This window comes from Coturnix japonica, unplaced genomic scaffold, assembly GCF_001577835.2.
Source record: "Coturnix japonica isolate 7356 unplaced genomic scaffold, Coturnix japonica 2.1 chrUnrandom487, whole genome shotgun sequence".
NCBI classification, from domain to species: domain Eukaryota; kingdom Metazoa; phylum Chordata; class Aves; order Galliformes; family Phasianidae; genus Coturnix; species Coturnix japonica.
In genome coordinates, this window is record NW_015439882.1 from 10,834 (window position 1) to 33,743 (window position 22,910).

The 22,910-nt window shown below is 56.7% G+C and overlaps 3 protein-coding genes across 6 annotated transcripts in view; all 3 read right to left on the bottom strand.

The window, feature by feature from the left end:
- Positions 1–568: 568 nt before the first annotated feature.
- On the bottom strand, positions 569–5,057 carry KPTN (kaptin, actin binding protein). Its single transcript, XM_015850562.2, has 7 exons — positions 4,747–5,057; positions 3,441–3,523; positions 2,540–2,624; positions 2,376–2,430; positions 1,942–2,017; positions 1,774–1,847; positions 569–715 (listed from the first exon to the last, which is right to left on the bottom strand). The coding sequence occupies exons 1-7, from the start codon at positions 4,949–4,951 to the stop codon at positions 580–582; spliced, it is 714 nt and encodes a 237-aa protein (XP_015706048.1). The 5' UTR covers positions 4,952–5,057; the 3' UTR covers positions 569–579.
- A 666-nt stretch (positions 5,058–5,723) lies between these two features.
- NAPA (NSF attachment protein alpha) lies at positions 5,724–16,015 on the bottom strand. Its single transcript, XM_032441680.1, has 10 exons — positions 15,854–16,015; positions 13,059–13,138; positions 11,889–12,005; positions 11,266–11,312; positions 11,116–11,193; positions 8,894–8,955; positions 7,370–7,520; positions 6,319–6,387; positions 6,049–6,191; positions 5,724–5,763 (listed from the first exon to the last, which is right to left on the bottom strand). The coding sequence occupies exons 1-10, from the start codon at positions 15,949–15,951 to the stop codon at positions 5,724–5,726; spliced, it is 885 nt and encodes a 294-aa protein (XP_032297571.1). The 5' UTR covers positions 15,952–16,015.
- A 1,416-nt stretch (positions 16,016–17,431) lies between these two features.
- ZNF541 (zinc finger protein 541) overlaps positions 17,432–22,910 on the bottom strand; it is an 11,765-nt gene continuing 6,286 nt past the window's right edge. For all 4 annotated transcript variants that reach the window (XM_015850561.2, XM_015850560.2, XM_015850557.2 and 1 more), the window contains 8 exons: positions 21,017–21,080; positions 20,684–20,823; positions 20,314–20,417; positions 19,853–19,928; positions 19,636–19,724; positions 19,376–19,516; positions 19,045–19,208; positions 17,432–17,962 (listed from right to left, as the gene is read on the bottom strand). In XM_015850561.2, coding sequence (XP_015706047.1) covers positions 17,794–17,962; positions 19,045–19,208; positions 19,376–19,516; positions 19,636–19,724; positions 19,853–19,928; positions 20,314–20,417; positions 20,684–20,823; positions 21,017–21,080 — 947 coding nt within the window. In that variant the 3' untranslated portion in view covers positions 17,432–17,793. The remainder of the gene's footprint in view (positions 17,963–19,044; positions 19,209–19,375; positions 19,517–19,635; positions 19,725–19,852; positions 19,929–20,313; positions 20,418–20,683; positions 20,824–21,016; positions 21,081–22,910) is intronic.

Here is a 22,910-nt window from a genome sequence, read left to right on the forward strand (position 1 = left end):
GTATGGCCATGGGGACACCCATGGGGACATGGTATGGCCATAGGGACACCCATAGTATGGCTATGGGGACATGGTATGGCCATGGGGACACCCATAGTATGGCTATGGGAATATGGTATGGCCATAGGGACGTGATATAGCCATGAGAACATGGTATGGTCATAGGGACACCCATGGGGACATGGTATGGCTATAGGGACATGGTATGGCCATAGGGACAAGGTATGGCTATAGAGACACCCCTAGTATGGCCATGAGGACATAGTATGGCTATAGGGACATGGTATGGCCATGGTATGGCCATAGGGACACCCATAGTATGGCTATGGGGACATGGTATGGCCATGGTATGGCTATAGGGACATGGTATGGCCATGGTATGGCCATAGGGACACCCATAGGGACATGGTGTGGCCATAAGGACACCCATAGGGACATGGTATGGCCATAGGGACACCCATAGGGACATGGTATGGCCATAGGGACACACATAGGGACATGGTATAGCTATAGGGACATGGTATGGCCATGCTATGGCTATAGGGACATGGTATGGCCATAGTATGACCATAGGGACACCTATGGGGTCACCCGGCGCCACTCACCGCGCGTGTCCTGGTCCACGTGAGCCACGCGGACGTACCCGCTCTGACAACCCACGGCCGTGAGACGGCGCCGCGACAACGGCACCGCAACGACGTCCAACCACAGCACACTGCGGGATGGAGAGAGGGGATAGGGGGGATATGGGGGGGGGACAGAGGGGGACAGCATGGGGACATTATAGGGACGTTATGGAGATACCATGGGGACATTATGGGGACATTATGGGGACATTGAGGGGACATTATGGGGACATCATGGGGATATCATGGGGATATTATGGGGACGTTATGGGGATATTATGGGGATATTATTGGGACATTATGGGGATATTATGGGGTTATTATAGGGACATTATGGGGATATCATGGGGACATTATGGGGACATTATGGGGACATTATGGGGATATCATGGGGATATTATGGGGACATTATGGGGATATCATGGGGATATTATGGGGTTATTATGGGGATATTATGGGGACATTATGGGGATATCATGGGGACATTACGGGGACATTATAGGGACATTATGGGGATATTATGGGGACATTATGGGGATATCATGGGGACATTANGACATTATGGGGATATCATGGGGACATTACGGGGACATTATAGGGACATTATGGGGATATTATGGGGACATTATGGGGATATCATGGGGACATTATGGGGTTATTATAGGGACATTATGGGGATATCATGGGGATATTATGGGGACATTATGGGGGTATTATGGGGACATTATGGGGACATTATGGGGATATTATGGGGATATTATGGGGACATTATGGGGATATTATAGGGACATTATAGGGACATTATGGGGATATTATGGGGACAACATGGGGACATTATGGGGATATTATGGGGATATCATGGGGATATTATGGGGACATTTTGGGGATATTATGGGGATATTATGGGGTTATTATATGGACATAATGGGGATATCATGGGGTTATTATGGGGACATTATGGGGGTATTATGGGGACATTATGGGGATGTTATGGGGATATCATGGGGATATTATGGGGACATTATGGGGATATTATGGGGATATTATGGGGACATTATGGGGTTATTATAGGGACATTACGGGGATATAATGGGGATATTATAGGGACATTATGGGGACATTATGGGGTCATTGGGCCGTTCCCCACCTGCTGGGCAGCTCCTCCAGCTCCGGGAACAGCTCATGGACCGGCTGCTCCTCGAACTGATGCAGCCCCTCGTTCTGTGGGGGGACAATGGGGACAAACAATGGGGACAATGGGGACAATGGGGGCAGCAGGTGACACCCCCCCCCAGTGCCCCCCATCCCCTCTCACCTCCCGGTACAGATGGACCCCGGGGTCGGTGCCGCTCAGCAGGAAAACGGTGTCACATCTGTCCCCAATGCAGACCCTGGGGGGGGGACACAATGGGGGCAATGGGGGGACACAGCATGGGGACATAGGGGGGACAGGGGCAGCAATGGGGCACAATGGGACACAATGGGACACAATGGGGCACAATGGGGCACAATGGGACACAATGGGGACACAATGGGACACAATGGGACACAATGGGGACACAATGGGACACAATGGGGCTCAATGGGGGCACAATGGGGCACAATGAGACACAATGGGGCACAATGGGGCTCAATGGGGCACAATGGGGCTCAATGGGACACAATGGGGGCACAATGGGGCACAATGGGACACAATGGGGCACAATGGGGCACAATGGGGACACAATGGGGCTCAATGGGGTGACATACTCAGCATGGCACAGCTGCAGGGGGGTGAAGCGCAGCTCCAGGTTGAGGCAGCTCTCTGTGGGTGGGGGGGTGACATCATCATGATGACGTCATCACAATGATGACATCATCACAGTGACGTCATCACAGTGACGTCATCACGGGGCCATGGGGGCGTCACCCACGTGCCACCGAGTCGAGGTCGAACTCGCAGCCCGGCTCGTAGTCGCAGTAAATGTTGAGGAAGGGGCTGGGTTTGTCCCCCGAGTCCTGATGGTAATTAACGACCCCGTTAATTAACGACCCCATTCATTAATGACCCAATTCATTAATGACCCCATTCATTAATTACCCCACTCATGAACGACCCCATTAATTAACAACCCCATTCATTAACGACCCCATTCATTAATTACCCCATTCATTAAAAACCCTATTCATTAACGACCCCATTCATTAACGACTCTATTCATTAACGACCCCATTCATTAACAACCCCATTAATTAATGACCCTATTCATTAACGACCCCATTAATTAATGACCCCATTCATTAACAACCCCATTAATTAATGACCCTATTCATTAATGACCCCATTCATTAATGACTCTATTCATTAACGATCCCATTAATTAATGACCCCATTCATTAACAACCCCATTAATTACCCCACTCATGAACGACCCCATTCATTAACGACCCCATTCATTAACAACTCTATTCATTAATGACCCCACTCATTAATTACCCCATTCATTAACAACCCCATTAATGACCCCATTCATTAATGACCCCATTCATTAACGACCCCATTAACGACCCACACCTTCATGGAGGCGCTGCCCCATTGATGACCCCCAAGCACTGAATCAAGTGATGCCCCATTAATTAGCGACCACCCTCCTTAATGAAGACGATGCCTAATTAACTAATTACCCCTCTACCTTAATGCATGTAACCCTATTAACTACCACAGATAACATCCAGTTCATTAACCCTTTGCCTTAACGAAGGCGATGCCCAATTAAGAAGCCAACCCACCTGAATGGGGGCCATGCCCGGCTCGTTAACCATGGAGTTAATTACCTTAATGAAGGTGATGCCGACCACCAGCCCCCGCTTTGGGGCCGACTTCTGGAAGCAGCCGATGGAGACGATCTCGGCATCCACTGCAGGGAGGTGGCGGGGGGGGGGGATGCCCCCAAGGGACCCCAATGAGGGACCCCCAATGGGACCCCCTCAATGGGACCCCACCCATAGACCCCCATGGGACCCCCACAATGGGACCCCCACAATAGGACCCTCACCCATGAGACCCCCATGGGACCCTCCCATTGAAACCCCACCCATGAGACCCCCATGGGACCCTCCCAATGGGACCCTCTCAATGGGACCCCCACCAATGAGCCCCCCAATGGGACCCCCACCCATGAGACCCCCATGGGACCCCCACAATAGGACCCCACCCATGAGACCCCCCCAGTGGGACCCCCCCCATAAGACCCCCACCAATGCGTCCCCCCAATGGAACTCCCAATGGGACCCCCACCAATGGGACCCCCAGGACCCCATTTCCCATTGAGACCCCCAATGAACCCCCACCATGAGACCCCCAAAGGACCCCCAGGGGGGAACCCCCCCGTGGAACCCGCACCAAATGAGCCCCCCTCCAATGGGACCCCCTCCACCAATGAGCCCCCCCTAGTAGGACCTCACTAATGGACCCACCCATTAGACCCCCCAATGAGCCCCCACAATAGGACCCCCACCAATGAGCCCCCCAATAAGACCCCCCTTTGACCCCCCCCATTTAACCCTCTCTTGCCCCCTCCCTCAACCCATCCCCCTTTTAGCCCCGCCCCCTTCCTTAGCCCCGCCCCCTCCCAATTCACACCTACCCATTGGCTGCAGACACATCCTAAGCCCCGCCCCCTTCAATTAGCCCGCGCCCCAAAATCTCACAGCACATCTGACTGAACAACACACCTACAGCCCGCCCCCTTTATTTTAGCCCCTCCCCCCCATCTCACCACCCATTTGGCTGCAACACACACTAAGCCCCGCCCCCTTTTATTTTTAGCCACTACGGCCCCCTTCGTTTTAGCCACGCCCCATCTCACCCAATCATTGGCTGCAACACACCCTAAGCCCCGCCCCCTCCCTTAGTCCCGCCCCCTCCCCAGTCCGGCCCAGCTATTGGCTGCAGCACATCCTAAGCCCCGCCCCCTTATTTAGCCCCGCCCCCTCCCCAGTCCCGCACACCCCAAGTCACGCCCCCTTTATTTTAGCCCCGCCCCCTCCCTAATCTCACCCAGCCATTGGCTGCAACACACGCCAAGCCCCCTTTATTTTAGCCCCGCCCCCCATGACCCGGAAGTACCCGCCCCCTGACCCGGGATGTAGGTGAACTGCAGCTCCGTGGCCACCGGGCGCAGTTTGTGTCGCAGCTGCTGGTACCGGAAGTGCAGCACTTTGCCCTTCAACGTGGCCGCCAGGAGCCCCCCGGCCCCGGGCAGCGCCGCCAGCCCGAACACGTTGCTCTGCGACGGGAGGCGGCTGCAGCTGTCCTCAACCAGCGGACACGGACCCGCCGCCATCGCGGATCAACGGCACCGGCACCACGCGGGGCAGCCCCGACAGCGCCGAGATCAGCCGTGGGGGCCTTCCATGTGCGCGGCGATGTGACGTCATCGAGACGCGACGGGTGGGGGAAAGGACAACCAATGGGAAGGCGGGGTGGGGAGGAGTGGGCGGGGCTTTGAGCTGCGACGGGTGGGAGGAAGGAGCCAATGGGAAGGCGGGGTGGAAGAAGTGGGCGTGGCTTAAGGAAGTGGGCGTGGTTTAAGGGAGGAGGCGTGGCTTGAATCCAGGGGGCGTGGCCTAAGGCAGCGTCCCTATAGGGCTATGGGGGTCAGTGGGGCAGCAATGGGGCACACTGAGCCCCCCCCCCCTTCAAAAGCGAGGGGAAATGGGGCACAAAGGGACCCGCAGAGGGAACAGGGGGAGGTTATGGGGCAGCTATGGGGCACGGGAGGGTATAAGGGGGCTGTAGGGCACGAGCTACAGGCCAGCCAGACCACTTGGGGTAATGGGGCCAGGGAGAGGGGGGGGGGGCTTGGGGTCAGGATGGAGGGGGTCTATGGGGCAGTGAAGGTGTGGGGGGGCTATAGGGCAGCTATGGGGCAGGAAAGCATCTGGGTATGGGAGGGTCTTAGGTGGCAGGATGTTGGAGGCGGCTATTGGGGAACAGGATGGGGGGGGCTAATGGGGCAGAATGGGGATTCTATGGGGCAGAAGGTGGGGGGCTTATGGGGAGCAAGGATGAAGACTCCCCCCACCAATGAATTAGCTTCCCACACAGCAAATCCACTACCAGCGCCCTCGGCTCACATGCAACGTTTTATTCGGCCTACGGCCGCAATGGGGATTCAACTCGCACAGGGAGAGGTGGGAGGGACAACAGCCAAGCAAGCTGTCGCGCCCCTCTATGGGCTGGCACCCCTACCCACATAGCAACAGCCCCGCTGTGGGCGCAGGGGGGCTTGATTTTGGGCTGGGGGCTTGCCACCACACTGAGGACCCCCCCCCAGCCCTCCATGGCCCGATACACAGAGGGGGACCCCAAAGCTTCCAACCCCAAATGGCTGCGAGAATTAAATAGTGGGGGGGTCTATGGGGCAAGAGGTTCCTGTACAGGGGGATTTCCGAGGGGGGGTCGTTGGGAGGGGGGGTCCAGCGGCAAATCTTCCTCCTCCCCTGGATAGGTTTTACATTGATGCCAGTAACATGGTGGTCAGCACTGGTCAGGCGGGAGATGGAGTCTGCTAACTCCTTCACCTTTAGGAGACATACCCAGGGGGGATGTGGGGGAGCATCGGTGGGGCAGGGGAGATGTTGTGTCAAACGGAGCGAGAGACCCCCATATATTCCTATTGGGGGGGGGGTGTTTCAATGTTGGACGTACCCTTGACCAACAAATGGTCGGTGTCAAAGACCGTGCGACGTTCTGCTCCTCGTGGGCATCCAGCAGCTTCTGGCAAAGGGGGGCAGAAAAAGAGGGTCAGACCCACTGATCTAATGGGGCCTGAGCCCGCACTGATCTAATGGGGCTTGTGCTGCTGATACTATGGGGATGCCACAACTAGGACTATAGGAACTGTCGCTGCTGATACTATAGGCTGTCCCTACTAGATTCTAATGGGGCTGCTCCAACTGAAATCTATAGGGCTGTGCTAGCAGCTGATCCATAGGGACTGTCCTAACTGATCTATGGGGCTGTCCCTAACTCGATCTCTATGGGGCTGTCCTGCTGATCTATGGGGCTGTCCTGCTGATCTATGGGGCTGTCCTACTGATCTATGGGGCGACTGTCCCCTTCTTGATCTTGGGGCTGTCCTACTGATCTATGGGGCTGTCCTACTGATCTATGGGGCTGTCCTACTGATCTATAGGGCTGTGCTGCTTGATCCAATTAGGTGCTGTCCTACTGATCTCACAATGGGGCTGTCCTGCTGATCTATGGGGCTGTCCTATTGATCTACAGGGCTGTGCTGCTGATCTATAGGGCTGTGCTGCTGATCTATAGGGCTGTCCTACTGATCTATGGGGCTGTCCTACTGATCTATGGGGCTGTGCTGCGATCTACGCAGGGCTGGATGCTGCCTAGATTCTAATGGGGCTGTGCTGCTTGATTCTATGGGAGGCTGATGCCTGCTGATCACTATGGGCTGTCCTACTGATCTATGGGGCTGTGCTGCTGATCTATGGAGAGGCTTGACACCCCAACTGAATCTAAATGGGCTGCCCCACTGCGCCTCCCCCAGGAGGAAAACCCATTCCCCTGGTGCAGGAAACCCCTGAGCTGTGCGTCACTGCTGCTGGCTCCGTCCCATTGACAGATGGCGAACGGGGAGGCTGTGGGGGGGGGTCCCGTTGGGGGGGATGCACCGCCCCCCAGTCCCCCCCATGGGCTCCTGGCTGCAGCCCCGGCCCCACAGCGGGGGGGGCTCACAAACCTTGAGCAGTTTGCATTCACGGGAGTCCGTGAAGGCGGGGAACATCTCCTCGTATTTCTGCACGGCAACTGCAGGAGGAAACCAACGGGGGTCAACGTGGCAACAAGACCCCCCCCCCACAAAATCCCCCCCAGCCCAACCTTGAGGGCACCTGTGAGGCGCAACCACCCAACACCCCACCCGCCGCAATAATATCCCCCCCCACACTCCCCTATTCAACACCGACCCCAATATTCTACCAACCCCAGGACTCCCCAAGTATCCCCAACCACCAAACACTCCCCCCCCCGCTCACACACACAAATATCCAGCCCCCACACAACGACAATCAGAGATCCCACCAAAACACCCCCACCGCCAACGACCCCCAGGCCTCCACCCCGCCCAAAACCCCCCCAAGCAACCGCAGGCTCTCCCACCATCCAAACCCACCAAGCAACGCCTAAGCTCCCCCCCCACCCATGGACCCCGCCCCGCCCAAAGACCCCAGCCACCACCCCCACCCCTGACTTGGCCGTTGAGCCAAGTTCGATGCAAGAAGTGGCAGAGCGCAGGCCTGAAGAAATACATCGCTTATAGGCGCTGTATTTGAGGAGGGGGCTTGTCCATGGCGCTGGTGGCCACACGCACTGGGGGGGACGAGTTAAAGGGTAAATGGGTCGGGTACAGGGAATGGGGGGGGGGGGCACAGGCAACTGGATTGGGGCAGAGGACCCCAGTTATATGGGGCCATGAGGGCTCACAGGGTACCCATAGCCAAAAGCTTATGGGGCAAGAGGGACCTAAAAGCCATTGATAACCCACCACTTATGGGGCAGAGGGACCCCCAGCTATGGGGCAGAGGGCTACAGGGTACCCATAGAGCCCAAAGCTTATGGGGCAAGGGAACCTAAAACCATTGATAACACACCACTTACGGGGCAGAGGGACCCCCAGACTATGGGGCAGAGGGCTCTAAAACTGCCCATACCCACCACTTATGGGGCAGAGGGACCCCCAGCTATAGGGGCCAGGAGGCTCAAACTGCCCAGACACCACCACATTATGGGGCAGAGGGAAAACCCCCAGCTATGGGGCAGAGGGCCCCAGTCCCCCCACATCCCGCCCACCTGCTCGTAAGATCTCCACGGCCTTCCTGATAAACATTCGCTGCCAGCCTGTGCCGCGTACGTGGCCACCTTCAGCAGAGCATTTATTGGCCGAGCTGTGGGGGGAGCACGAGCTGCAGCACAGCCCCATAAACCAGCTATGGGGTTGGGGGGGCAACAGCCCCCCATAAACTGCTTATGGGGTAGTGGGGCACAGCCCCAAAACCATTATGGGGTTGGGGGGCACAGACCCATAACCATTATGAGAGGTTGGGGGGCACAGCCCCATAACTGCTATGGGGTTGCATGGGGTTTGGGGGGCACAAGCCCGCATAACTGCTTATGGGGTTGCATTGGGTTGGGGGGCACAGCCGCCATAAACGCTATGGGGCTGGTTGGGGGGGGGGTTCCACCTTCAGAGAGAGCCACCCTCAACCTGTTGGACTCTTCCCCTTTGTAGTAAATGCAACCGCTGCCTGCTTCAGTAGTGCGCGATGCCTGAAGGAGGAGGAGGAGAGGGGAGGGATAGGTTTGGGGGGGGGTCATGAGGGAGCCGGGGCTTATTTGGGGGGGGAAGGAAGGAGAAGTTCCTCAGTGATATTTATACCCATTCAATCCCCAGCCCTGGATCTATTTGGGGCTGAACACGGCGCCTGGCACCGCCGTCGCCGCCCAGCGCATAGAGAAGGAGCCGCCAGCCATTCTGTGTGCACAGGGGGGGGGGGATGGAAAAGCGGCCCCCCCTGCCTGGAGAAAAGCTGTTTTCGCTGCTTATTTCCACCCACGTTTTGTTAACCATCACCTCGGGGGGGGGGTGCGGTTGGATTCGGAAGGGGAAATTGCACTGAAAATGGGTCAAGTTTGTGGAGGGGGGGGAGGAAGAGGAAAGGAGGGAGGGGAAAGGAGTATCTGATGCAGGGCATGGGAATGTGGCCAGGGATGGGATGCATATGGGGTGAATGGATGCTATGGGTGAATGGATGCCATCGGGGTCGAAATGATGCGCATGGGGTGAAATGGAATGCTATGGGGTGATGGACGCTATGGGGTTGAATGGAATGCCCATGGGGTGAAATGGACGCATGAGGGTGAAATGGACGCCATGGGTGAATGGACCGCTATGGGGTGGAATGGATGCCATGGGGTCAATGGATGCATGGGGTTCAATGGAACGCCACTGTTCCGGTGAATGGACTCTATGGGTGTGAAATGGACGCTATGGGTGAATGGACGCTAATGGGGTGAATGGACGCATGGGGTGAATGGACCTCTATGGGGTGAATGGACCTCTATGGGGTGATGATGGCTAATGGGGTGAATGGACGCTATGGGGTGAATGGATGACCATGGCGGTGAATGGATGCCGATGGGGGTGAATGGATGCCATGGGGTGGAATGGATGCTATGGGGTGAATGGATGCCATGGGGTGAATGCATGCACATGGGGTGAATGGATACCATGGGGGTGAATGGATGGCCATTGGGGTGAATGGATGCCAATGGGGTTGAAATGGAACGCTATGGGGTGAAATGGAATGGCCATGGGGTGAATGGACGCTATGGGTGAGATGGACTCTATGGGTGAAATGGACGCTAAATGAGGGTGAATGGAACGCTTATGGGGTGAAATGGACTCTATGGGGTAAATGGACTCTATGGGGTGAAATGGACTCTAAGGGTGAAGTGGATGTAATGGGGTGGAAAATGGACGCTATGGGGTGAATGGATGCTATGAGGGTGAATGGACGCCCACCTGGGGTGAATGGACGCTAATGGGGTGAATGGGACGCCATGGGGTGAATGTAATGCCATGGGGCATGAATGGATGCCATGGGGTGAATGGATGCCATAGGGGATGAATGGACGCCATGGGTGAATGGACCAGCATTGGGGTGAATGGAAACACGAAGGGAGCCATGGGGTGAATGGACGCTATGGGGTGAATGGACGCTATGGGGTGAATGGACGCCATGGGGTGAATGGACGCTATGGGGTGAATGGATGCCATGGGGTGAATGGATGCCATGGGGTGAATGGATGCCATGGGGTGAATGGATGCCATGGGGTGAATGGATGCCATGGGGTGAATGGATGCCATGGGGTCAATGGACGCTATGGGGTCAATGGATGCTATGGGGTGACAGCACAGGGAGATCCTGTGGTGCAGGATGTGGGAACTCGTTACGTTTGTAATTAACCAGGTTTAACTCGTTCATGTCTGTAGGGGAAATGAACCCCACGGAGCCACAGTTGGGTTGGGAAGGTCCTTAAAGATCACAGAACCATGAAACCCTACACTGGATGGGTTGGGAAGGTCCTTAAAGCTTCCAGAACCATGGAACCCTACACTGGATGGGTTGGGAAGGTCCTTAAAGATCACAGAACCATGGAATCCTACAAGCAGTGTGATGGGAAGGTCCTTAAAGCTCACAGGACCATGGAATCCTACACTAAGTGGGTTGGGAAGGTCCTGGCAGGTCCCAGGACCATGGAATCATAGAGTGGGTTACAGAGCATGGAACCATGGAACCCTACACTAAGTGTGTTGGGAAGGTCCTTAAAGATCACAGGACCATGGAACCCTACACTGTGTTGGGAAGGTCCTGGCAGGTCCCAGCAGCACGGGACCCCCGTGTTGTGGTGGGAGGGGCCGCTCACCTTGTCGATATCCACCAACTCGCCCTCGTAGATCTCGGCGATGGAGATGTGGTGTTTGGCTGCGATGGTGAATCGGCCCTGAGGGCACAGAGCCGAGTTCGGTACCGGAACCGGCGGCACCAGAACCCAAAGGGGAAGGGGAACCCTCACCATGTCCGTGTAGATCTCAATGGCCCGGATCAAACAGTTAATGGCCTCTGGGGGAGGAAAAACAGCTTCAGTGTGGGGCAGAAAGGGGTCACGGTCCCAGTACTGACCCTAATAAGGCCCAGAATGGAAGGGGATGGTGTTGTCCATCAAATTAATGGGGGTGTTTCTCTGCTCCACCCCCCGCTGCCCCCCCCTTTGGGTCCTGGCAGGTCGGTGGTGATGGGGAGGGGGGGGCTGAGCGCCCCACAAGTGCTCAGGGAAGGGAAAGGAGAACAGGACACAGGGCAGATGATGGGGATGTGGATCTTCAGCAGATTAAACAAATCCTCCGTGGGATTAACCGTGTTTTCTCTTTGTTATCTGCTCTGAAAATGACCCAAACTGACCCAGGGGGGGGTCAATGGTGCCCCCCCCAGCACCCCAAGGAACACCCAGCCCCCCCAGGATCCCCATAAGGCACCCAAGACCCCCTCAGTATCCCCCACAGCCCCCCCACATCCCAAGGAAACCTCATTGCTCTCAGGACATCCCCAGTGCCCCCACCACATACCCAGGACCCCCATGGACCCCCCCACCCCAGGACCCCCATGGACCCCCCAGGACCCCCCCCCATTTGTTCTCACCCTGGGGGTCCGCCTTCTTGAAGGCGTTGCCGGCGTCCACGAAGTTGGTGGCGGCGTCGTGCTTGCTCTGCAGCTGGAGGTGCAGCTGTGCTGCCTGGCAGAAGGCGTTCCCTGCAGCTGGGGGGGGGCAAAGAGCATCGAGCCCCCTTTCTTTGGGGTCACAGTGTTGGGGGGATACATAGGGTTCAAAGATGGATGTGTCCCAACACAACGTGTCCCCCCACCAACCCAACCCATGGCCAACACAACACGACCCCAACCCAACCCATCACCAACCCAACCCGTGGCCAACCCAACCCAACCCATGGCCAAACCAACACGACCCCAACCCAACCTACGGCCAACCCAACCCATCACCAACCCAACCCATCACCAACCCAACCCATCACCAACCCAACCCATGGCCAACCCAACACGACCCCAACCCAACCTATGGCCAACCCAACCCATGGCCAACCCAACCTATGGCCAACCCAACCCATGGCCAACCCAACCCAACTCAACATGACCCCAACCCAACCCATGGCCAACTCAACACGACCCCAACCCAACCCATGGCCAACCCAACCATTCCATCTCAACACAACCCCAACCCAATGTGTCCCCCCCATCCCACCGTGCCACCCCCAACCCAACACATCCCCTTCCATACCAACACGACCCAACCCAATATGTCCCAACCCAATGCATCCCAACACGATATTCCCCCCCCACCCCAACCAGACCCAACCCAACGTGTCCCCCCACCAACCCAACCCATGGCCAACCCAACCGTTCCATCTCAACACGACCCCAACCCAACGTGTCCCCCCCAACCCAATGCATCCCCCTCCATACCAACAAGACCCAACCCAACCCAATCCATCCCAACACCATGTCTCCCCCCCACCCTAACCAGGCCCAACTCAAAGTGCCCCCATCCCAATCCATCCCAACACAACATCTCCTCCCCAACCCTAACAGAACCCAACCCAACCCAATCCATCCCAACACGATGTTCCCCCCCCCCCGACCCCAACCAAACCCAACCCAACGCGTCCCCAACCCAATCCATCCCAACACGATGTCCCCCCCCCACCCCAACCAGACCCAACCCAACGCATCCCCCTCCGTCCCAACGCGCCCCCAACCCAACACGGAGGGTCTGCTCCACTTTGGGGTGCTTCGTACCACTCCAGTTTTTGGCCATTTTGAACATGTTGGCGGCTCTGGCGTAGATGTCGCATGCTTCCTCAATGCGGGAGGAACCCCTGGAAGGGAGCAGAGGGAAAATGGCCGATCCATTGGGAACCCCAACCCCAAGGAGAAGGAATTGGGTCGTGTGGGGCTCCCCACGGCGCTGGGAATCCCAAACCCAGAGGGATGGAACCATGAAATGCAACATGGGGCACCCCACAGCGCTGGGAATGAGATGGGATCTGGGGACCCCAACCCCAATGGGATGGAAGCAGGAGATATGGGGCTCCCCACAGTGCTGAGCATCCCAATGAGATGGGATATGGGATCCCCAACCCCAATGGGATGGAAGCAGGAGATGTGGGGCTCCCCATAGCACTGGGAATCCCAATAAGATGGGATATGGGATCCCTAACCCCAATGGGATGGAAGCAGGAGATGTGGGGCTCCCCATAGTGCTGAGCATCCCAATGAGACGGGATATGGGATCCCTAACCCCAATGGGATGGAAGCAGGAGATGTGGGGCTCCCCACAGTGCTGAGCATCCCAATGAGATGGGATATGGGATCCCCAACCCCAATGGGATGGACACAGGAGATGTGGGGCTCCCCATAGCACTGGGAATCCCAATGAGAAGGGACTGTGTCATGTGGGGCTGGAAATCCCAACCCCAAAGGGACAAAACCTTGAGACGTGGACCCCAGCAGCGCTGTGAGCATCGCCGCCCTTCACTAATTACAAACCTAATTACTAATTAGCGGCACCAAAGAGCCCGAGCGCCCCCCCCGCCTGCTGTCACAGCTCAGCATTATGCAATTCCCCCCCCTCCCTCGTGCTGGAATGGAGCCCCCCCCCCATCTCCTTCCAGGAGGAAATCGTTTCATTCCCTTCGCCATCTGGAGGGGCCCACGCTCAGGGACGCGGGTGGGAGGGCAGCAAATGCCATTTTTGCCATTTCTTCCCCCCCCCCCCCCCCCCCCCCATAGGAATGCAGCGCTCCCAATGGATGCATCCCAAAGATCCATGATTCCTCCCCCCATTGACCCCACAACCACCTGGATCTGCCCCCTGGCCCCATGTTCAACCCTCTGCTGCCCCACATCCCACCCCCCCCAGGCTCCTAAAAGCTCCTCGTGCCCCCCCAGAACCAACCCCACAACCCAGAACCCTCCTAAAGGTGCCCAGCCCCCCCAGAACAGTTCCCAATACAGCTTTAAGCTCCCCTAAAAGCTCCCAATGCCCCTAAATCCCCTTTTAACCCCCCAGAAGCTCCCAAGATCCCCCTCAAAAGGTCCCACTGCCCCATTAATCCCCCCAAAAGCCCCATTAATCCCCCCAAAAGCCCCATTAACCCCATTAATCCCCCCCAAAAGCCCCACTACCCCCATTAATCTCCCCCCAAAAGCCCCACTACCCCATTAATCCCCCCCAAAAGCCCCCTACACTGATTAATCCCCCCAGAAGCCCCATTAATCCTCCCCAAAAGCCCCACTACCCCCATTAATCCCCCCCAAATGCCCCATTAACCCCATTAATCCCCCAAAAGCCCCATTAACCCCACTAATCCTCCCAAAAGCCCCATTAGCCCCCCCAAAAAGCCCCACTATCTCCATTAATCCCCTCAAAAGCCTCATTAACCCCTATTAATCTCCCCAAAAGCCCCACTACCCCTATTAGTCCCCCCCAAAAGCCCCATTACTCCAATTAATCCCCCCCAAAAGCCCCTAAAACCCTTATTACCCCCCCAAAAGCTTCCAATAGGCCCCAATCGCCTCCAATAGGCCCCAATAGCCCCCAATAGCTTCCAATAGGCCCCAATAGCCTCCAACAGGCCCCAATAGCCCCCAATAGCCTCCAATAGGCCCCAATAGCCTCCAACAGGACCCTATAGCCTCTAATAGGCCCCCAATAACCTCCAATAGCCTCCAATAGCCTCCAATAGGCCCCAATAGCCTCCAATAACCTCCAATAGGCCCCTATAGCCTCCAACGGGCCCCTATAGCCTCCAATAGGCCCCTATAGCCTCCAATAGGCCCCAATAGGCCCCCAATAACCTCCAATAGGCCTCAATAGCCTCCAGTAACCTCCAATAGGCCCCAATAACCTCCAACAGGCCCCAATAGCTTCCAATAGGCCCCAATAGCCTCCAATAGCCCCCAATAGCCTCCAATAGGCCCCAATAGCCTCCAATAGGCCCCAATAGCCTCCAATAGGCCCCAATAGCCCCCAATAGGCCCCAATAGGCCCCAATAGCCTCCAATAGGCTTCAATAGCCTCCAATAGGCCCCAATAGCCTCCAATAGGCCCCAATAGCCTCCAAAAGGCCCCAATAGCCTCCAACAGGCCCCAATAGCCTCCAATAGGCCCCAATAGCCTCCAATAGGCCCCAATAGCCTCCAATAGGCCTCAATAGCCTCCAACAGGACCCTATAGCCTCCAATAGTCCCCAATAGCCTCCAATAGGCCCCAATAGGCCCCCAATAACCTCCAATAGGCCTCAATAGCCTCCAGTAACCTCCAATAGGCCCCAATAGGCCCCAACAGCCTCCAATAGGCCCCTATAGCCTCCAATAGGCCCCAATAACCTCTAACAGACCCCAATAGCCTCCAATAGGCCCCAATAGCCTCCCATAGGCCCCAATATCCTCCAATAGCCCCCATAGCCTCTAACAGACCCCAATAGCCCCCAACAGCCCCCAATATCCTCCAATAGGCCCCACTAGGCCCCAATAGCCTCCAATAGGCCTCATTCCAGGCCCCCCCCTCGGCCGTTCCCCCCCGGACTCACCCGAACAGCCCCGCGAAGAAGGACTGGGAGCCCCGCACCTTCTTGTCGGCCTCGGCCAACAGCTGCAGCGCCTCCTTCTCCTTCCCGGCCTGGTCCATGGCGGCCGCCTTCCGCCTTGACGGGACGTCAACTGAGCGCCCCCCCTGCACGTGATGCGAGGAGACGCGTCCTATTGGTTGGATGGAGGGGGATCACGTGAGGAGAGTAAAGAGAGGTGACAGCGCCCCCACGGGGCTGGGAGGACCGAGTGCATCACCTAGATGACGTCACGCGATGACATCATCGCAGCGTAATGACATCATCTGTGAGCCCGCAACGATGACGTCATCGCAACGCAGGATCTGAGCTCACTGCAGAGCGCTGCGCGGCTCCCGTTGGGGTTAATGAGGGAGGGCTGGTTGGGTAGGAAAACCATTTAGCAGAGCCGCCCCTCATTAAGACAACACTGTTAATTGGCTCCGCTCATTAATTAGCTCGGCTCGTTAATTAATTAGCTCCGGGACCGCCTCCTAACCTCCTAATCAGGGGAAGTGCGGACTATGGGGTGGGGGAACTGAGGGTTATCTATGGGGTGGGGGGAAACCAGGGTTATCTATGGGGTGGGGGAACCAGGGTTATCTATGGGGTGGGGGAACACAGGGTTATCTATGGGGTGGGGTAACCCAGAGTTAACAAGGAGGGTCCCGGGGGGATCGGGGGGGGCAGGGGGGTCTGAGGGTCATTTGGGAGGGGGGGTACCCAGGGTTATCTATGGGGTGGGGGGTACCCAGGGTTATCTATGGGGTGGGGGAATACAGGGTTATCTATGGGGGTGGTACCCAGGGTTATCTATGGGGTGGGGGAATACAGGGTTATCTATGGGGGTGGTACCCAGGGTTATCTATGGGGTGGGGGAATACAGGGTTATCTATGGGGGTGGTACCCAGGGTTATCTATGGGGTGGGGGAATACAGGGTTATCTATGGGGGTGGTACCCAGGGTTATCTATGGGGTGGGGGATATGAGGGCTCCTCCAGGGCCGGGAGCTGCTGAGGTTCCTCCAGGGCTGTTCCCAAAGCTCTGAGCTCACACGGTGCTGGGGGTGCAGGGTGGTCCGGGGGGGCTGCAGGGGGTGCAGGGTGGTCCGGGGGGGCTGCAGGGTGGTCCGGGGTGCTGCAGGGGGTGCAGGGTGGTCCGGGGGGCTGCAGGCAGAGCTGTGCTGGAGGCAGATGAGCTTCCCCTGCTGTCCCCAGGGCTGGAGGAAGCGTCGCTGTGTGCTCCTCCAATGCAAGGAGCCGCCTGATGAGAAAGGAAAGGGCTCCACAACAGTCAGATTCTGCTTTAGATAAAGCGTTTCTCCAAGCCCACAACACACATTGGACCCTTGGGGAAGGAGAAAGAATCAAACAGCGATGGGGACCATCCCCAAAATGCCACCAAAGCTGGGAGTTGTGCCGAGGAAAAACCCCTTCATTCCATTGCAGCCACCCAACCCGGCCAAAAAGCTCCATCCTGAGACGTTATTGATGCAAACGAGCGTTAATTAGTGCAAGGACAGACACCCGGACGCAGCCCTACGCCAAACAGCAGCGCCCGCCATCGCTTTAATTCAATTGTTTTAATTGCTTTTAAACAACACAGAACTGCTGCTGCCCCCAGAACCCAATGCAAAAAGTCTGCTAGAAAATAGGGGAGAAAAGAAGGATTTTGGGTCGGTGAAACTGGGCAGCACAATGGGGAGTCAACAGGCACCTCTCTGCCTGCTGGACCCATTGGCCAGACCCCAACCCAACCCCCCCAGCTCCACCATCACTGAACAACCCCCCCCCAAAACAAACTCTTCCAACGCTTCTCCAAAGCTTTTCCTGCGGCTGCCAAACATCCTCCGCAGCGGCTCCGAGCCGGGAGCTGAGAGAGCCCAGGGATCGCGGTGCCCACAAGGAGAGAGAACCCACCTGGGGTTACTCGGGGGGCTCAGCCCCCCAACTGCTGCTTAGGGCTCCCCCCATTGTGGCCTCCTCTCCTTTGAGGGGTTCCAGGGCCCACTGGGCCTGCAGGAGAGGCACGGCGCGGTGCTGCGGCCGATGGCGCTTCATGTGAGCGTTGCGACCTTTGATCTTGTCAAACACCCTGCAAAACAAAATTGGGGGGGAGAAGGAAGGGGGGGTGTTAATTAATTCCTTTCTTCATTAGATGAAGGCCATGAAACATGTGAAACATGAGTTCCACCCATGTGGGTTCAGACTGAGAGATGCTCAGAGAACTCAGAACTGAGCAGGCCCAGGCTGGGTGCAATGCTGCTCCCAAGGAGGGGTGTAACACAGGGGAATATGTGATGCTCACAGCCCTACCTCTCACACTCAGCACAAGGGAATATGTGATGCTCACAGCCCTACCTCTCACACTCAGCACATGGGAATATGTGATGCTCACAGCCTCACTCTCATCTCTTAGCATTAGGAATTATGTGATGCTCACAGCCTGCCTCTCCTACTCAAGCACAAAGTGAATAATGTGATGCTCAAGCCCTGCTCTCACACTCAGCACAGGGGAATCGTGATGCTCACCAGCCTACCTCTGTACACTCACCACAAAGAATATGGTGATGCTTGCAAGCCTACCTCTTCACTCAGCTAAGGGAATATGTTGTGGCTCACTAGCCTACCTCTCAAACTCAGCAAGGGAATATGTGATGCTCTAGCCCTATCTCACAGTCAGGCATAAGGGAATATGTGATGCTCAACAGCCCTAGCTCTCACACTCAGACAAGGGAATAGTGATGCTCCAAGCTCCTACTCATCACACTGAACAGGGGATGTGATGCTCACAGCCTACCTCAACTCAGCATAAAGGGTATGTGATGCTCAAGCCCTACCTCTCACCTCAACATAAGGGAATATGTGATGCTACGCCCTACTCTCACTCAGCACAGGGGATATGTGGATGCTACAGCCCACTCTCACACTCAGCCAAGGGGAATAATGTTGATGCTCACAGCCTACTCTCCAACTCAGAACAAGGAATATGTGATGCTCACAGCCCTACTTCACATCAGTACAGGAGATATGTGATGCTCAACGCTACATCTACATCTCACACAGGGGAATTGTTGTCTACAGCTCCTCTCACACTCAGTACAAAGGATATGTGACTGCTCACAGCCTACTCTCACACTCAGCACAAGGGAATATGTTGATTGCTCACAGCCCTACCTCTCACACTCAGCACAAGGGAACACGTTGTGATGCTCCACGGCGCCAGGAGCTCGGCCAGGGCTGCAGGAGGGGCTGCCCGCACTGGGGGATGTTTTCCTGCAGCTCTTCTTGCTGCTCTCCTTGGGCAGAAGGCAGTGCCTCTTCTTGGGGGGGCAGAGGGGCTGCAGGTCAGACAGCACAGGTTAGTTCTGTGCCTGCTGAGGGGCAGCGGGTGGGCTAAAGAAAGGAGAAGCCCACCAGGCACGTGCTCACATCAAGCTTAAGAGCAGAGCTTTGCTCCAAAGACGCTGCAGAAGGAGCTCAGCAAAACAACGCAGCAGTTTTCTACCTTTTCCTCGGCCTCCTCGGCCTCACTGTTTTCCCTCTTGGCCTTTCTGTCCATGTTCTGAGCTCGGCTGTGCTCAAACTTGATGATCTTTTTCCAGATGTAATAATACTCGACGCACTGGGACACGTTCTTTGTCTGGACCTGAGCGGGAGGAACAGCAGTGATCCCTATAGGGAACAGCAAGGAAAGCCCCGACTCTCCCCTGCTAACGGCACCCCAAGGCCAGGTGCAGCCCCAGCCCCTCAGCCTGAGGGTTTCACCTTCTTCTGGATCAGGTAGAAATCCTTTTTGTGGGCATGGAAGGCGTTTTTGAAGAGCTGCCTCTCCACGGGCGTCCACACATCGGAGCCTGGCGGACAAAGAGCGGCACACGCAGCTCTGCAGTGTGACATGGGGACGGCTCGGGGCGCTCTGACTGCTCACACCTCTGCACCTTTCCCCCCTGGGCTGTTTGTAAGGCAGCTCTGAGCTCGTTACCTGTGTAGCGGTAATTAGCCAGAGGATGGGACTGGGATTTGTGCGGCCAGCCGAACAGCAGCAGCTCCAGAGCGTCCTGTAGGTGGAGGAGAAGAGCTTCAGACAGCAGGAGAAGCAGGAGCGGGAAGCTCTGTGCTGCTGCAGCGCCCTCCAGTGCAGGGGATGGATCTGAGCTCCATCCCAACCCTAAAACTACCCCTAACCCTAACCTTAACTCTAACCCTAACCCTAACCCTAACCCTAACCCTAACCCTCACCCTAGCCTTAGCCCTAACCCTAACCCTAACCCTAACCCTAACCCTCACCCTAGCCTTAGCCCTAACCCTAACCCACCACAACCTCAGCCCAAAGGGCTCCTCATTTCCAGCTGCTCGTGGGCCCACCTGAGCCTGCACTCTCAGCTCACACCTTGAAGGATTAATTGTGGTGCTGTTAATTAGGGCCCAGCAGCAGCTCCTTACCACCACGTTGCCCCGTGCTTCGTGCAGGCAATGCAGCGCCAGCTCCAGGTTGGTTCCCCCGCCCGGCATGACGCTGGAGCACGCCATGTTCAGCAGCTCCATCACTGCGAGGCAATGGAAAGCCATCAGCTCCCACAGGTACCAACAAAGAGAACTGAGGGCCACCGCTGTGGGGTCCCACCAAGCCACCCCCCTCCTGCAGCCCCTCTTGGGGGGCACAGCCAACTCCGTCCTGCAGCTCCAGCCCCCCAACCCCGACAGAACAGAGCACAGAGGACCAAGGCAGAAGATTGGGGTGTGCAGAAAGCTGCAGTAAAAGCCTTTATAACCATAGAACCTCCGAGGTCCTGAAGGTAAAGGGTGAAGCCACCTCTGTCCTGCGTTTCCTCGTTGGTTGCGATGTCTCCCCATGGCTTCCACACCAAGGCCGCCTGCTCAGTGCTTCCTAAGCGTGATCTGTCCTGGAGGGTCGGGATCTCGGCCTGAAAGCGGCTCCCAACGTTAATGTGGCTGAGGGAGAGAAAGGGGAGGGGGTGAGAAGGGTGAGCTGGAGGGGATGCATCCAAAGACAGAGAGAAAAGGGGACATTCTGAGCTGCAGAGCGGGGAATGGGGTGGGCAATGGGGCCGCAGTGGGGCAGAAAGGGAGCCACACTCAGGGTGCGTTTCCCAATGGTTTCCCATTGGCGTGCATTGTAACTCACGGCTCAATGCTGATTTTGGTGCCGTCCTTCATGAGGCACATCCCGAAGTCCTGATCCATGCGGTCTGAAAGGGGTGGAAACCAACAAGGTCAGGAAACCAGCTGCCAGGGCTTCGTTTCTATTCCCACTGCAGCACAAGGCTCCTCTCCTGCAGTTCCCTCATCCCAGGGAATGCCCAGGAGCCACCCACCATCAGCCAGGCCAGCGAGCCAAGCAGGGGCCAAACAGTCCCTGATTAACTCAGATATTGCCTTTCACTCCTCAAAACCCCATGTGTCCTACAGCCCACAACAGGGACCAATAGCTGGAGCTCCCATCTGAAAGCCCTTCACAAAGCTGTGCCCAGAGCTGTGCCCAGCAGGGTGGGTTCTCAGCACGCTGCGGCCTCCAAAGCCCCACGGGAGAAGCTGCCAGACCCAGCACTGCCCCTTACCCAGCACTGCCCCTTACCCAGCACACTGCCCCTTACCCAGCACTGCCCCTTAACCCAGCAAACTGCCCTTACCCCACAGCACTGCCCCCTTACCCAGCACTGCCCTTACCCAGCACACTGCCCTTACCGCAGCACACTGCCCTTACAGCAACTGCCCCTTACCCAGCACTGCCCCTTACCCAGCACACTGCCCCTTACCCAGCACACTGCCCCTTACCCAGCACTGCCCCTTACCAGCACTGCCCTACCCACAACACTGCCCAGGACCGACAAGGCTCAGCCTTTCAGTGGATGACAGAACGGCGTCTGAAGTGCAGCCCCGAGCCCTCGCGGATGGGCTTGAGCATGGGTGGGGGGTGTAAGGGCGAAGCAATGCAGCAGGTCCCGCAGCAGCCCGTCTCACAAGCAGCACCGGGGAGCGCAAGCGTTGCTTCCGGTACGCAGCCCCATGGACCGGCTGCACGTCGGGGGGCGTTTGGGGGGGGCAATGAAGTAGGGGCTTGGGGAGAATCTGCCGTTCTCTTCTTGGGCTGCGATTGCGAAGCCGCGGGCTCCTTCCCATCCTGGCTCTCCTTGGGGGTCCACCTGGACAAGGTTCCCAAACAGGGCTCTTTGTTTGCTCATAGAAGGGTGAGCCGGCACCACGAGGAAGCTGCAAGGTTGTCAGGGGAAGCAGGGTGGCCCTGCAGGGCTCCACTGGTGCTGCTCTGCTCCAGCACCACAGCACAACCTGGTCCTCAACACCACTCTCCCAACCCTCTGGGAACATGCGACCCTGGGCAAAAACCCACATTGTGAAACCTCCACATTCCTTACGCTGGCTGGAGGAGACCCCGAGTTTAGCTGGGAAGTATTGTAGTGGTTGCACCTAGATGAATCTTCTAGGTCTTTTTCCACCTTGCATAATTCTGTGATTCTGAGTTATTTCACTTGGTGCATTGTACCACCCAAATTGATGATCCTGCATCACCCCAATCTCACCTGCCTTCCACTAATACTTTACAAGTTATCCGCTCAACACTATGACAATCAATCCTCCGTTTAGTGTTATTCAGCACCATTTGGAAGGCAAAAAGGACTTCCGGCACCAGAGCAAAGCCCACAATGCACGCTCACACCACCTCACCCAGGCAGCACGGCACCGAGAAACGGGGCTGAGCAAGCAGCTCGGCTCGCAGGGCTCCTCCTGCCTCGGCCTCGCCAAGCGGATCCATCGTCTGCAGCACGGCCTGAGCGCACAGAGAGACCAGCGGTCACCAGCACTTTGGGCGGGGGGGGTCTGACCTCAGATAAGGCTCCAACCACCCACTTTGTGCCCCACATTTTGCTTTGTGAGCACCCAACCCTCCGCTTTCCTTCACTGCGGCTTCCTCTCTTCCTCTGGGGCAAGCAGCACTTGCTCGTCACGGAAGCACATGTGGCTGTCAGGCCCTTCTGGGTGTAGAACCTGCTGGAGTTCTT

What these genes read in the sequence shown, in the direction of transcription:
- KPTN (XM_015850562.2), bottom strand. Translation starts at nt 4,951, where the DNA reads ATGGCGGCGGGTCCGTGTCCGCTGGTTGAGGACAGCTGCAGCCGCCTC. An exon ending in GGGTCCATCTGTACCGGGAG is followed by an intron (nt 1,848 to 1,941) that starts GTGAGAGGGGAT and finishes GTCCCCCCACAG; the next exon opens with AACGAGGGGCTGCATCAGTT. An exon ending in CTGGAGGAGCTGCCCAGCAG is followed by an intron (nt 716 to 1,773) that starts GTGGGGAACGGC and finishes TCCATCCCGCAG; the next exon opens with TGTGCTGTGGTTGGACGTCG.
- NAPA (XM_032441680.1), bottom strand. Translation starts at nt 15,951, where the DNA reads ATGGACCAGGCCGGGAAGGAGAAGGAGGCGCTGCAGCTGTTGGCCGAG. An exon ending in TTGAGATCTACACGGACATG is followed by an intron (nt 11,194 to 11,265) that starts GTGAGGGTTCCC and finishes CTGTGCCCTCAG; the next exon opens with GGCCGATTCACCATCGCAGC. An exon ending in CCCCCCTCGGAAATCCCCCT is followed by an intron (nt 5,764 to 6,048) that starts GTACAGGAACCT and finishes TTGCGGCCGTAG; the next exon opens with GCCGAATAAAACGTTGCATG.